Genomic DNA, 13,963 nt, shown 5'->3' on the forward strand with positions numbered 1-13,963 from the left:
ACTATATAGTGTATGTTTATACTATATATATATATTACTTGTATGTTTTAATTGTCTGGTCCTGATCTATTGCCTCTGAAGTTGGTCGATTCTCATCACGAAAAAACCTGAATTTATAATAAATTTATCATCAGTGTATGTCTTCTTGTTTAAACAGTAAAAAAATCTCTGCTATGCAATTAAACTGGTTTTACTTTTTCTAATGTTTAAACTGGATTTTAAGGAAAAGTTAACCTTTTTTTCCAGTTTGTATGCAAGAACCACAAATGCATTCCATTCTGGTGGAAATGTGACACTGTTGATGACTGTGGTGATTATTCGGATGAACCTGATCACTGTCGTAAGTTTATTTTATACATTTGGTGTTTATTGAGTATGCAGTATATAATGTAACTTGACAGTGAGCATGAGCTGTATGAATACACCATGTGTGTCTGGTGTATAAGAAGAAACCCATGTTATAACTTAACAGTGAGCATGAGGTGTATGAATACACCATGTGTATCTGGTGTATAGGAAGACACCCATGTTATAACTCAACAGTGAGCATAAGGTGTATAAATACACCATGTGTGTCTGGTGTAAAAAAGATATATTAAAACCCACATTAAATTAATACAATACTTCCACAGGTCATTTTTTCTGTACACCAGGCATGTACCAATGTGCTAATACTACCAAATATACCAACAACTCATGTATTAGCCCAAGCGCAATATGTGATGGGACACCACAGTGTACTGATGGGTCAGATGAATTAAATTGTGGTAAATACTGGTTTAAACTAGTTTATTCTGGTTCTTTGTTGAGTTTAGAAAGATGTGAATGAATGAATGTAGTTTATTTATTCCTGCATGGCATGGCAACGACAGTTGTTATAGCACATTTTTAGAATGTTTTCTTCCTTTTTTAATGTATGGCTGACAATTTTACCAACCTGTGAGGAAAAACTGGGTTTGACCAAATGTCGATAAGTGTCTTCCCCAAAGACATATAGGCCACAATGGTAGCAGTATCAAACCTGTGCCTCTGGGTTGGGACTGTGCCTGCCAGCGCTCTGCCAGAGCCAGTGTGTAACACATTTCGACTCCTGATAATACGGTTATATAATACTGTAAAGAAAATAATACTGTCGCTGCTACCATTGTGGGCGTATGTGTCCTTGGGCAAGACACTTAACGGCAATTGCTCCAACCCAATGGTCACTAATGGGTTGTCCAAATTATCGGCCATATATAAAAAAATAAATATATCCCCCCCAAAAAATAATCACCCACAAAGTTACATACATGGTAACTTGTAAGCTGGCACGAGGTGATAAACCCGTGTTATAACGACTGTCGTTTTCCGGCCATGTGAGGATAAAGTAAGTTACATTCATTCATTCAAATATTCTTTTTTAACTACCAAATGGGAACATAAAAATAAAAAACCTAAAAAAAGAAATATATACTTTAAAAAATGTATATAAACAGAAAAACACACATTCAAAAATACACATCCGCTATTAAAAAAATTAATCCGTCATCTAGATCACCACGTATGCCTCCCCACGCAGTTCCGATGCTCCCATCCTCCCAAATGCATCCTCCGGATGTTTAGATGCGATGGGAAGAAGGATTGTGATCAAGGAGAGGATGAAATTGGATGCGGTGAGATTCATCTCTATTTTTTACTTCTTTTTTTTTGAGATGTAAAAAATAGATTATTCTTATTTTTGAGATTAATCTATCTTCTTTTTTATCCTTTTTTTAAAGAATGTTTTTCCCTTTTTTATTATTGTTCTTTTTGTGATATGTATATGTATATATATATATATTTATATATATATACTTCAATGTTCTAAGTTTTTTTTACGTTTTCACTTTTTTTCATGTAATAAAAAGAAAATACCTTAAATATAAAATATTTTTTAAGCGCCAGTTTCGTGCTCATCAACTGAGTACGAGTGTCAACCGTCACCAAACAACGAGACCTCCTGTATTCCATCGAGATGGAAGTGCGATGGTGACGTGGATTGTTACCATGGCGATGATGAAACGAACTGCACTGTTACTACATGCATGGTGAGCTAAAAATGTGTTTTTATTGAACAGTGTATGGTATAACATTGAATGGATTTGGGGTAATGGGCCAAGTCTGGCTTAAATCCCATGTCCTCACGGACCTCACCCATACAGAATAGAACATTAAATAGATAGATGTGCGGCTGAATGTAACTTATTTATTTTTGTTTCGTCCTGTTTTTATACCTTCTTCTCGATTACGAGTAAATGAGTTACCATCACCACCGAGCTGAAAATAAATTACCGATTTGCATGTTACATGAAATGACTGACCATTTACCTTCACATAACATAGTCATGTTTCCCAGGATTCTGAGATGAAATGTTCGAATACAGGCCCGTGTATAAGCAAGTCGTGGGCATGCGATGGTGAGAATGATTGTAGAGATGGTAGCGATGAATTACCTTCTATATGCGGTAAGTGACATCATATTCGACTTAATTTTAAATCTATTGGGGTGTTGGCATTAGGCAAACTTCTTATAATCTTATATGTTTTGCCCAATTAAATTTTTTAATTTTGGAACTACGCTTATATTATTATTTTCGAAAAAATCTTATATATTTTGTTTTTTAGACTTATTTTACTGCTTAAACTTTTTACAGTAAAAGCAGATTGGGCTCGTTTTTCCGAAACAATTTTTAACTTTTGGAATAAACAAAAAGACATTGTTTATGTTTTGTTATTAAAAGTTATTACTTTTGCAAAGCTAGCCCTTTACCTTTTACTATAATATTATATAACTCCTTGAGTAAACCTTGAACCTTGTACCCTTTGTATTACAGGCAACAAGACATGTAACTCCGATCACTTTATGTGTGGTAATGGGATATTGTGTATTCCTAATTCATGGGTTTGCGATTCCGATAATGACTGTGGAGATAATAGTGATGAAAGGAATTGCAGTAAGTTGATAGTGTGTATATTATGTTTATATTATATGTGAATACCCTATGTGTGTGTATTCATACACCTCATGTTCACTGTCGAGTTATAACATGGGTATCTTCTTATACACCAGACACACATGGTGTATTCATACACCTCATACTCACTGTCGAGTTATAACATGGGTATCTTCTTATACACCAGACACTCATAGTGTATTTCATACACCTCATGCTCACTGTCAAGTTTTTATCCCAGCCAACACTCCATGCGCATCTGGCGAGATCTCGTGCACATTTACTCAGCAGTGCGTGAAGAAATCAGCCAAGTGTGACGGAAAGTATGATTGTCTCGACCAATCAGACGAGCTGTATTGTCATGTGACCTGCAACAAAGACCAGTTCCGGTTCGTTGGTTGATTTTAATCTTTTGTTTAATTCATTTATCTGAAAAATGTGATTAATTTCTGTAAAACACTATATAGAATAAAAAGTGCCTTTAAAAAATACAATATTTAGCTAATGCGCAAATATGGCCTAAAATCCAGCTCCCATGGCATGCCTTACTATAGTACCTCGCCCATATAGAATAAAAAGGAAATTAACTTCTTCTTTTTACAAGATGTGAGAAGCCACCCTTATGCATTCCGTTGTCGTATAAATGTGATGGTGTACCTCACTGTAATAATGGAACAGATGAAATTAACTGTAAAGGTAAGGTTTGCTATATGGTTACTGTTAATTTAATATTTGTGTGTCTTCATATACACCTCATGCTCACTGTTAAGTTATAACATGAGTGTATTTTTATACACCAGACACACATGGTGTATTCATACACCTCATGCTCACTATCAAGTTATAACATGAGTGTATTTTTATATACCAGACACACATGGTGTATTCATACACTTCATGCTCACTGTCAAGTTATAACATAAGGGTATTTTTATACACCAGACACACATGGTGTATTCATACACTTCATGCTCACTGTCAAGTTATAACATAAGGTATCTTTTATACACCAGACACACATGGTGTATTCATACACTTCATGCTCACTGTTGAGTTATAACATGAATGTTTTTTATACACCAGACACATATGGTGTATTCATACACCTCATGCTCACTGTTGAGTTATAACATAAGTGTATTTTTATACACCAGACACACATGGTGTATTCATACACTTCATGCTCACTGTTGAGTTATAACATGAATGTCTTTTTATACACCAGACACATATGGTGTATTCATACACCTCATGCTCACTGTTGAGTTATAACATGAGTGTCTTCTTATGCATCTTATGCTCATTTTGAGTTATAACATGGGTATCTCTATACCTGTCATGCTCGCTGTCAAGTTAATATATATATATGTGTGTATGTTTAACACCACAGTAAGCATGAAGTATTATATGGGTGTCTTCTTATATACCCTGTGACCAATATTAGGTTATAACATGAGTGTCTAATACACAATACACACATAATGTACCCATACACCTCACACATACATTATAACCCCCTCATGCCCCCTGTCAAACAGGTACAGCTTCGAAATGTTGTGGTAACGCCACATTCACGTGCATGGATGGAGCTTGTATACCTCATGTATGGAAATGTGATGGTGAATTGGATTGTCCTGATGGTAGCGATGAAGGCCCTGTGTGTTCTGTCTTCCAATGCCCTCCTGACAGACCTTACAGGTATATAATGGTTTTTATATGAATGCATGCATTAATTTTTGTATTTATATAAAATGCTTTTTGTAAACATTTCATAAAAAATGCAATTTAAAATGTAGACCTTACAGGTATGTTTGGTTATAAGTAATGTATAGTGTATAGTGATATGTCTATTATATATGTGATTTGTATAGTCCTGATAGACCTTACAGGTGTATAATGGTTTGTATATGAATGCACACATGAATTTTTGTATGTCATATGGATAATGACTTATTTATAGAATGTTCTATAAAATGCTTTTTGTAAACATTTCATAAAAAAATGCAATTTTAATTTCTGCGTTTTTTACAGTTTAATTAAAAAAGGCTGATATTTTCTGGAATTTTATGAAATAACGGATTTGTTTAAGCATTACATGAAAGAACTGACTTGTTTAGACATTTCGTTTGAACAATTAAATACCATATATACTTAGATGTCACACCCAAGATATATGCTTACCGTTAAACAAGTTATGTGATGGAATTAACAACTGTGGATCGCATAATGATGATGAGACGACATCTGTTTGTAAAGCCGCAGATACATATGCAGGTTATTGTTGTCGTAGTGTTGTATTTATTTCAGAATATTAAGTTATGTGGGTATAATCGTAATATTCGGGGTATTACGGTGTACTTAATATATATTTGTGTTTTAGAATATTTTAATTGTATGTGTGTAATATATGTGTGATCATAATAAGGTATTATGGTGTATTTAATACATTTTTGTGTTTAAGATATTTATATTTGAAAGGTTAAAATGTGCCTTGAATCTTGTGCTATTTTTTATGTGTTTTAGTTAAACTCTTAATATGAGTGGCGTATGTGTCCTTGGGCAAGACACTTAATGGACATTTGCCCCAACCCAGTGGTTATTAATGGACTGTAGCAACCTGGGTGTTGGAGTAATGGGTCAACTCTGGCTTGAATCTAAGGTCCCATGGCATGCTACGGTGTAGGACCTCACCCACATAGAATAAAACACAATTACTAAAAAGTGTTTATAAATTTTTAAATTTGAATTTTTTTTTCAACCAATCAGGTCACTCTGCCAACTCTACACACTGCCTCTTGTGGCGAAAACATTTGGGGTCAAGGTCGGGGAATCCCCCTAACCCAGTGGGTGAGCATGGGTTTGTTTGTTCGTCGGGTGAATGCACCCCGTATTCAACTTTATGCGACGGGGTGGAAAACTGTGAAGATGGATCCGATGAGATTGGATGTTTTAGTGGTGGGTGAATAGGGGGTTAACTGGAGTATTTGGGGGCTTATATGATTCTATCTACAATTAATTGTTGAAACTAGGCTTTTGTGGAATTTTTATGGAAAAACGACCTGACCAAATTGGTTGTTTTAGTGGTAGGTGAATTATAAGGGGTTAATATTATTTTGAGGTTTTTCGGGGTCATATTTACATTTGATTGTTAAAAAAATCTCACGAGTCTAAATTAGTGTTCTTAATTGTTCAAATACAATTAGAAATCTGGAATAATATGTGCTAACGCTATCCATCTTACCCACAGTACAAAACATGGTGTTTTAAATAATATCTTTGTTTTATTTAGTTTTTAACTATTGCTTAATAAAAATGTGTTTTCTTTTATACAAAGTATTGTATCTAAAATCTTAAATACAACTCTATTATTGAACACCTGTCTGTTTTCATTTCAATAACTTTTACACCCCCCACAGGTGCTTGTAACTCTCAAACCAACCCCTGTGGTTTTGTGATTGGTTCAACTTGCAAACCACTCCCCCCTACTGCTAAGGGTGGGAGGTATGACTCATATTGTTCATGTGAACATGGATTGCAACTTAAACATGGGAGATTTGGTTTAAGCTGTTTCGATATAGATGAATGCTCTACTTTTTTACCATGCTCACAAAGTTGTAGGAATGTTTATAAAGGATTTCGATGCAATTGTTTCCTGGATGGAGGAAATCTGTGAGTAAAGTTTTTGTTTGTTATTTATATTATAGCAATTGATCCCGAATGATATTTTTTATAAGAATTGTCCAACTTTATGACTTGATCAGGCCAGATTCACCGATTTTATTACAATTAATTTGAAGTTATTTTAGTAATAGGCTAACTGTGGCAAAAAAGTCTAGAGCCTCTGGTGTGCCTTCCTGTAGGATCTCACTAATGTAGAATTAAACACAACTATTTATTTTTCCCATATTAAATAAAAAAATAAAAATATTAAACTTTTATGTATTTTTTTTAACTTAATGTTTTCATTTATCACTAAATAGAATGTATTCCTTAAGAACGCCATGCTGTGTATGAAGTATAAATTGTTATAACTCTAAATTACACATCACACAATTATTAACAAATACCAATTATGTTTTACAGGACTGGGTGTTTTGTCGCATGGCCCCCAACCCATATGCGATTCCCACATTATTAATTGCACCTGGTATTCCACAACTGTTAGCAACATATCAGAACCTTGAGTCTGTGGTGCAACCGACTGAATCGTATGTTCTGCCAAGTTATGTCAAGATTGACTTGTAAGTTAGGATGGAAAAATTTTGTTTTGTTTTTATTATACTAAGCATTTTTAAGTTACAATGTTTATAGCAATAGACATTTTTGTATACTGTAGCAGAGGAATATGTGTCCTTATGGGTTGCCTAAATTGTCAGCTATGGATAAAAAAAATCATCCACAAAGTTACATACGGGGTAACTCGTAAGCGGGCACAAGGTGTATGAAACAGAGCACCTGTATTATAACGACTGTCAATGCCCCGACACGCGGGAATAAATAAATTTCATTGTTTTACTACAGAATGACAGCAGCAAGAGACACGGTTTATTTTTTGGACAAAAGACAAAATTCTATCATGAGTTATAAAAGCAATTTAACTAAGAAGGTAAAGTTCAGTTTAAGTAAACTTACAAATACAGTACCTAGTTTTAGGTAAAATTCAATAGAAAATGCTTAATTTATAAATGTATTTTACACAATAATTAAACTACTTTAAAAACATTATTTTACACAAAAATATATAATTTAAAAATGGTATTTGCACAAAATTTAACCTAAAAAAGTAATTTAAAGAAGAAATTAAATTTATATTGAAATTATGTATTTAAATTCACACTGATTAATGTTATTTTCACACAGATTGGATCACTCCCCACAAATTCTTGTATAAGCTCAATATCAGTAGATATGATTTCATCCACTTTATATTGGACTGAGCTGCACCCTCCTACCATGCATGTATATCATATACCAACTGCTATGTCACGTGTTCTATATTCTCATGCTAATTGGTCAGTATCTTGGCCATTAGATGTTGCACTATGCCCTTTTACAGGTTAGTATTGTATTTTTTTTATTTTACAGCCCTGTTATAATGACTGTTGTTGCCCTGCGACGCATGGATAAATAAGTTACATACGTAATAAATCGTAAGCGGGTACATAGTGTATGAAACAGAACATCCGTGTTATAACAACTGTCGTTTTCCAAAAAAAGTTAAATTTTGAATGAATGAATGTAACTTATTTATCCTCGCATGGCGGGTAATGACAGTCGCTATAACATGGGTGTTCTGTTTCATACACCTCGTGCCTGCTTATGAGTTACCATGTATGTTACTTTTACAGTTTATTTTTGCATTCTTATGTGGAAACTCATAAACAGGCACAAGGTGTATAGGACATTCATTAAAAACTAATAAAAACATTAAAAAATACATTTTTTATAATAACTAGAGTTTTAATTCTCACTCATATTTTTCCAGGTTACATGTTCGTCGCTGATGGGGGAGCGACCCAAAAACCTGCCACTATTTGGCGCTATAACATGGATGGCTCAAGCACTGATGATGTCATTAAAGTAAATAATGCTGGTTGGCTGGTGAGGACAAGCCCTGATGATGTCATCATAGTGAATGATGCTGATTGGCCAAGCAGTGTTACGGTTGACTACACAGCAAATAGACTATATTGGGCTGATAGGAAGAAAATGTCGATCTCTAGTTGCAAATATGATGGATCAGATAGAAGACTTATTAAACAATTTTCAGAGGTTTGTATATGTTTTTTAAGCTTAATGTTTATTTTTTATTGTAAATTTTTTTGTTTCAGTGCTGTATATTTTACTTTATTTTGCAATTTAATTTACTGATATACTGATACCATTGTGGGCAAGTCACGTAATTTAATTTACTGATATACTGATACCGTGTTCCTGGGCAAGTCACTTAACAGAAGCTGCTCCAATGGGCCTACTTTGAGTATATATTATATGCACGAATAATATTCAGAATTAAAAAAATTTCAAATTTCATCTTTTTAAGCTTTTAAAATTTTTAATTTTTTCACTTTTTTTATATTTTTTTACATATCTAAAAAAATATTTTTCCTCCCCTACAGCACCAACCATTAAAGATTTCTATGTTTGGTGACTTTATATACGGAACTACATTCCATACAAACCGTGTTTTCCGTATACACAAGATGGCACATACCATAACAAGTACATTTCATGAATGGGAATTTCACTCTCAAGGCGTGAGACCTGGAAAACCTATTTTTCTACCAGATAATAGAAACAAGCTAGACTGGGTGTTGCCCAATGCTCCAGGAACGCCACTATTTTCAATAATCAACTCAATTCCAAAACCAGCGCTTAGTGAGTTACGGCATCGGTACGAAATTTCGTGCGAGAATTGCGCAAAAAATCAAATATGTCTCGCCCAACCAATTTCGGGCGAAAAGTTTCCAAAGCCTGGAAAGTTTCGCTGCGTTAATGTAGACCATATAGATACCAATGTATTATGCAATGGTGTTAAGTGTGGGGGCAACAAAACTTGCCAAAATGGTGTTTGTATATGTGATGGTTTATGCATTGGAGCAACATCCTCCCAACAGCCAGGAGTTGCTACTACTACAATACTAGTTGTTCTTATCATGTGTTTATGTGTGGTGATGGTAGTTGGTTTCTTCTTGTGGAAGAAAAGGTCAAGATGGTCTGGGTAAGTTAGTGTTTTATTTGGCCCATTTTCTGTTTTATTTTTTGTTTATTATTGTTTTCTTTCTCTCTTTTTTTATTTATTTTGTTTGATTATTTTTTCATATCTTTTTTTGTTCAATTATATTCTTATGCTTTTTTGTTTAATTATTTTTTATCCTTTTTCATTTGTTTTATAATTTTTTGAAACTTATTTTATTTTATTGTTTTTTTTTTGTTTAGTACTTACTTTTTTATTGTTTTTTTTGTTGTTGTTTGGTTTATTTTTCAAGCTTTGATTTATATTTTATTCTGTTTGATCACTTCTTGTTGGTGTTTTGGGTTTATTTTTTACCTTTCTTCCCATTGGTCGAATCCAGATTCAAACACAGTCGAATGAACCAATCACAGACCTCGGTTGGTAGACTGCTCTACAGCGAGCTTGTTGCCTTGGAAACGGATGATAACAGAAGTATGACATCACTGATGACATCATCGAATGGGGGAACCACCAACGGTGATATAACGTCACCAGAAACTGAAACAACTGAAACAGCTATGAATGAGGTGACAGTTTCAAAAACTAAACATCACATTTTTACTTTTGTTGGAAATTTTTAAGTATTTTGGTGCCTTTTTATGATAAAATATGTGTGTGTAAATTTAGTGTTTTTTCTGATTTTTTAAAGATTATATGCAGCGATTTATTAAGTTAAGAAAGAAAAATGGCTGTGTTGCAGTCTGTATTTTAAATATTAGCGGACACTTTACTTTCCTGTCTGTCTTCGGAACTTACCCATATAGAATAGAAATTTACCAAAAATAAACAAATATTTTTCACAGGACATTGGAGGCTCTTTTGACCGGATATTTTACTCTAAGAATCTTGAAGATGAAACTTCTGAGCAAGCTCTGCTTCTAAGAGGGCAACATCTTTCTGAAGACTCGGATCCTCCTCATAAAGAAGATGAAAAAAGTGAAAAAAATCCAAAAACAGCACCTTCTGTGTGACATCATAGGCAGTGATTATGACTTCACAAGCGTACATGTGACGTGTCACAGAGCAGATTATGACATCACAAGTGTTGGTGACATATGCTGGTTATGATGTAACAGCCATGGTGCTATCGTTAACATACTATGCATTCTCGGGTATTTTAGTTCTTGTTTTACCTGGCTAAAAGTCCTGATGCGCTTACACATCTCATTTTTACAACGTTTTTACTTTTGTAGGAAATTTTTAAAACCCTTTCGGTGCCTTTTTATAAACTTAAATATTTTTTCAATCATTTTTTAAAAGACCAAATGCAGTATCTATCTTACTGCACTTTTTAACAAACAAACTTGAAAATAAAACAGTGTTTTGTTCCGTAAATATCTTCTGTTCTAAGTGGGTGATGTCCTTGTCAAAGGATTTAGGCCAAATTTGGCCCTTTATCCCAACACCCAGGCTGCTTTTAGACTCAAGTCTTTCAGGGGCCTACTAAAACATAACTGGTCGCTAATGGTTCTGTTTTAGTCGGACATAGGTTAAAGTCCTGTAGCAAGACATGCCAGGGAACCTGGAATTTAAGCCAGAGTTATATATAGCCCAAATTAATATATATTTCAACAATTTTTTTCAGTTTCACTGTATTTTTATTACAAACAAAATATTAGGAATTCTTAAATCGAAAAAAAAGTAAACCGAACAAATTTTATATAAGATAGCGCTGCTATTAAATAGTCTCTGAACAATTATAACAAGTAGAAAATTAGTTTTCACAGCTTGAACCTATATGATTTTTTTGCCTTCAAAATCCCAACTCTCCTTGACTTAAAACAGTATCCATCATTTCTTGAAAAACTATTCGTCGTTTTCTGGTCCTTTTTTTTAACTTCAACCAGCTTTGTCCATTTTTACCTTGCCTGGATTATGATGTCTGACCACTGCATTATTTATTTCAATGTAAACGAAGATTGAAGCACTTGTGATTCTTGCACCGGAGCGATCAAGCATTGGTATATGGCGGTATCCTGAGTAAAAAGATAAAGTGAAAATGGAATCACCCACAAAGTTACAAAAGTGGTAACTTGTAAGCAGACATAAGGTGTATAAAACGAAACACCGGTGTTGTAAAATTGCCAATGCCCCGCCATGCAAGGATAAATAAGTTACATTCATTCAGGTAAAATTTTCATATTTACTTTATGTTTAATAAGTAGTAAAACATTTTCTATTTTTTCAGATACTTTTGAATTGGAGCAATTGTCGTTAAGTGTTTTTCCCAAAGACACATATGCCCACAATGGTAACAACATTGAACAGTACATTCTGCAGCCATTATACTCTTATCTGTACACCAAGCTTAAATAGCTGCTCCCATATCATACAGTACATACCTTGCGCAATACTGTTGAAAGGTATTGAGTTTTGTCCAATCTTGTCATGTGTTTGAGTCTTCACTACAAACCTAACCATTGCAAGCTCAGGTTTGGTGATGAAACAAATAAACTCATCATTCCATTTTGGATCAAATCCTGGGGAATTAAGATGCATTACATTGCTACATATATGTGTGTATGTGCTGTAGTATTAAATACTACTTTTCTTGCAACATTTCAATGAAACAACTTATGCTCACTGTCCATGGGTGTCTTCTTAAACACCAGACACGCATGGTGTATTCATACACCTCATGCTCACTGTCAAAGTATAACATGGGTGTCTTCTTATACACCAAACAAACAAGGTGTCTACTTATACACCTCATGCTTACTGTTAAGTTATAACATGGGTGTCTCCTTAAACACCAGACACAGATGGTGTATTCATACACCTCATGCTCACTGTCAAGTTATAACATGGGTGTCTTCTTATACACCAGACACACATGGTGTATTCATACACCTCATGCTCACTGTCAAGTTATAACATAGGTGTCTTCTTATACACCAGACACACATGGTGTATTCATACACCTCATGCTCACTGTCAAGTTATAACATAGGTGTCTTCTTATACACCAGACACACATGGTGTATTCATACACCCTCATGCTCACTGTTAAGTTATAACATTACCGTCTTTTCATACACCAGACACACATGGTGTATTCATACACCTCATGCTCACTGTTAAGTTATAACATGACCGTCTTCTTCATACACCAGACACACATGGTATATTCATACACCTCATGCTCACTGTTAAGTTATAACATTACCGTCTTTTTATACACCAGACACACATGGTGTATTCATACACCTCATGCTCACTGTTAAGTTATAACATTACCGTCTTTTCATACACCAGACACACATGGTGAATTCATACACCTCATGCTCACTGTTGAGTTATAACATGAGTGTCTTTTATACACCAGACACACATGGTGAATTCATACACCTCATGCTCACTGTTGAGTTATAACATGAGTGTCTTCTTATACACCAGACACACATGGTGAATTCATACATCTCATGCTCACTGTTGAGTTATAACATGAGTGTCTTTTTATACACCAGACACACATGGTGAATTCATACATCTCATGCTCACTGTTGAGTTATAACATTAGTGTCTTTTTATACACCAGACACACATGGTGAATTCATACACCTCATGCCCACTGTCGAGTTACAAATAATTTATACCCACCCAAATCCAAAGACACATTTCTGAGCAGTTGTATAACAGTTTCTGGTGTAGGCTGGTCATTTCTAGCGTCCAATATGATTTCTGGCTCTGAAGCAAACACTACAATACCATATTCAATTGCTCCAGTAGCATTTGCTGATAACTATAAAAAAAAATAATTTAAAAAAGTTTTTAATGCATCTAATTAAAAAAAATTATATATATATATATAAATCATTTTTTTAAATCTTTTTTTGGCAGGGTAATGATAGTTGTTATAACATAGGTGTTTTGTTTCATACACCTCGTGCCCGCTTACAGGTTACCACGTATGTAACTTTGTGGGTGTTTTTTTTTTCTGTATGGCCGACAATTTAAGTGACCACTGGGTTGAAGCAATTGCCGTTAAGTGTCTTGCCCAAAGACACATTCGCCCACAATGATAGCAGCGACGAGCCTTAAACCCATTACCTATAATCTAGAGGCAGGCGCGCTAACCACTTTGCCACGGCGCGAACAAAATAAAATATAAAAATACCTGCAAAAAATCTAATAAAATACTGTTTCTTACCCTTTCTACTAGTTTTTCAGCAAACATAATACAATTTTTAATATCATCTGCAGAAATGCTTCTCGAAAGGTCAATTACAAAGTATATTTCATGGCCAGCGCTGTG

The 13,963-nt window shown here is 34.3% G+C and overlaps 3 protein-coding genes across 6 annotated transcripts in view; 1 reads left to right on the plus strand and 2 right to left on the minus strand.

The window, feature by feature from the left end:
* Positions 1 to 7,578, plus strand: part of LOC100185316 (prolow-density lipoprotein receptor-related protein 1-like) — a 29,365-nt gene extending 21,787 nt beyond the window's left edge. For both annotated transcript variants that reach the window (XM_018814575.2, XM_026837369.1), the window contains 14 exons: positions 247 to 340; positions 633 to 767; positions 1,533 to 1,652; positions 1,918 to 2,066; positions 2,375 to 2,483; positions 2,853 to 2,972; positions 3,214 to 3,361; positions 3,577 to 3,668; positions 4,511 to 4,670; positions 5,128 to 5,246; positions 5,739 to 5,927; positions 6,389 to 6,641; positions 7,056 to 7,213; positions 7,494 to 7,578. In XM_018814575.2, the coding sequence (XP_018670120.1) occupies positions 247 to 340; positions 633 to 767; positions 1,533 to 1,652; positions 1,918 to 2,066; positions 2,375 to 2,483; positions 2,853 to 2,972; positions 3,214 to 3,361; positions 3,577 to 3,668; positions 4,511 to 4,670; positions 5,128 to 5,246; positions 5,739 to 5,927; positions 6,389 to 6,641; positions 7,056 to 7,110 (1,743 nt within the window). In that variant the 3' untranslated portion in view covers positions 7,111 to 7,213; positions 7,494 to 7,578. The remainder of the gene's footprint in view (positions 1 to 246; positions 341 to 632; positions 768 to 1,532; positions 1,653 to 1,917; positions 2,067 to 2,374; positions 2,484 to 2,852; positions 2,973 to 3,213; positions 3,362 to 3,576; positions 3,669 to 4,510; positions 4,671 to 5,127; positions 5,247 to 5,738; positions 5,928 to 6,388; positions 6,642 to 7,055; positions 7,214 to 7,493) is intronic.
* The window catches only part of LOC101242471, a 357,398-nt gene that overhangs the window by 271,701 nt on the left and 71,734 nt on the right, over positions 1 to 13,963 (minus strand). The gene's annotated exons all lie outside the window — the stretch shown is intronic.
* LOC100186150 (1-phosphatidylinositol 4,5-bisphosphate phosphodiesterase zeta-1) overlaps positions 11,053 to 13,963 on the minus strand; it is a 15,197-nt gene continuing 12,286 nt past the window's right edge. For both annotated transcript variants that reach the window (XM_026837374.1, XM_002123719.5), the window contains 2 exons: positions 12,051 to 12,188; positions 11,053 to 11,684 (listed from right to left, as the gene is read on the minus strand). In XM_026837374.1, coding sequence (XP_026693175.1) covers positions 11,548 to 11,684; positions 12,051 to 12,188 — 275 coding nt within the window. In that variant the 3' untranslated portion in view covers positions 11,053 to 11,547. The remainder of the gene's footprint in view (positions 11,685 to 12,050; positions 12,189 to 13,963) is intronic.

Source organism: Ciona intestinalis, chromosome 13, assembly GCF_000224145.3.
Source record: "Ciona intestinalis chromosome 13, KH, whole genome shotgun sequence".
NCBI lineage: Eukaryota > Metazoa > Chordata > Ascidiacea > Phlebobranchia > Cionidae > Ciona > Ciona intestinalis.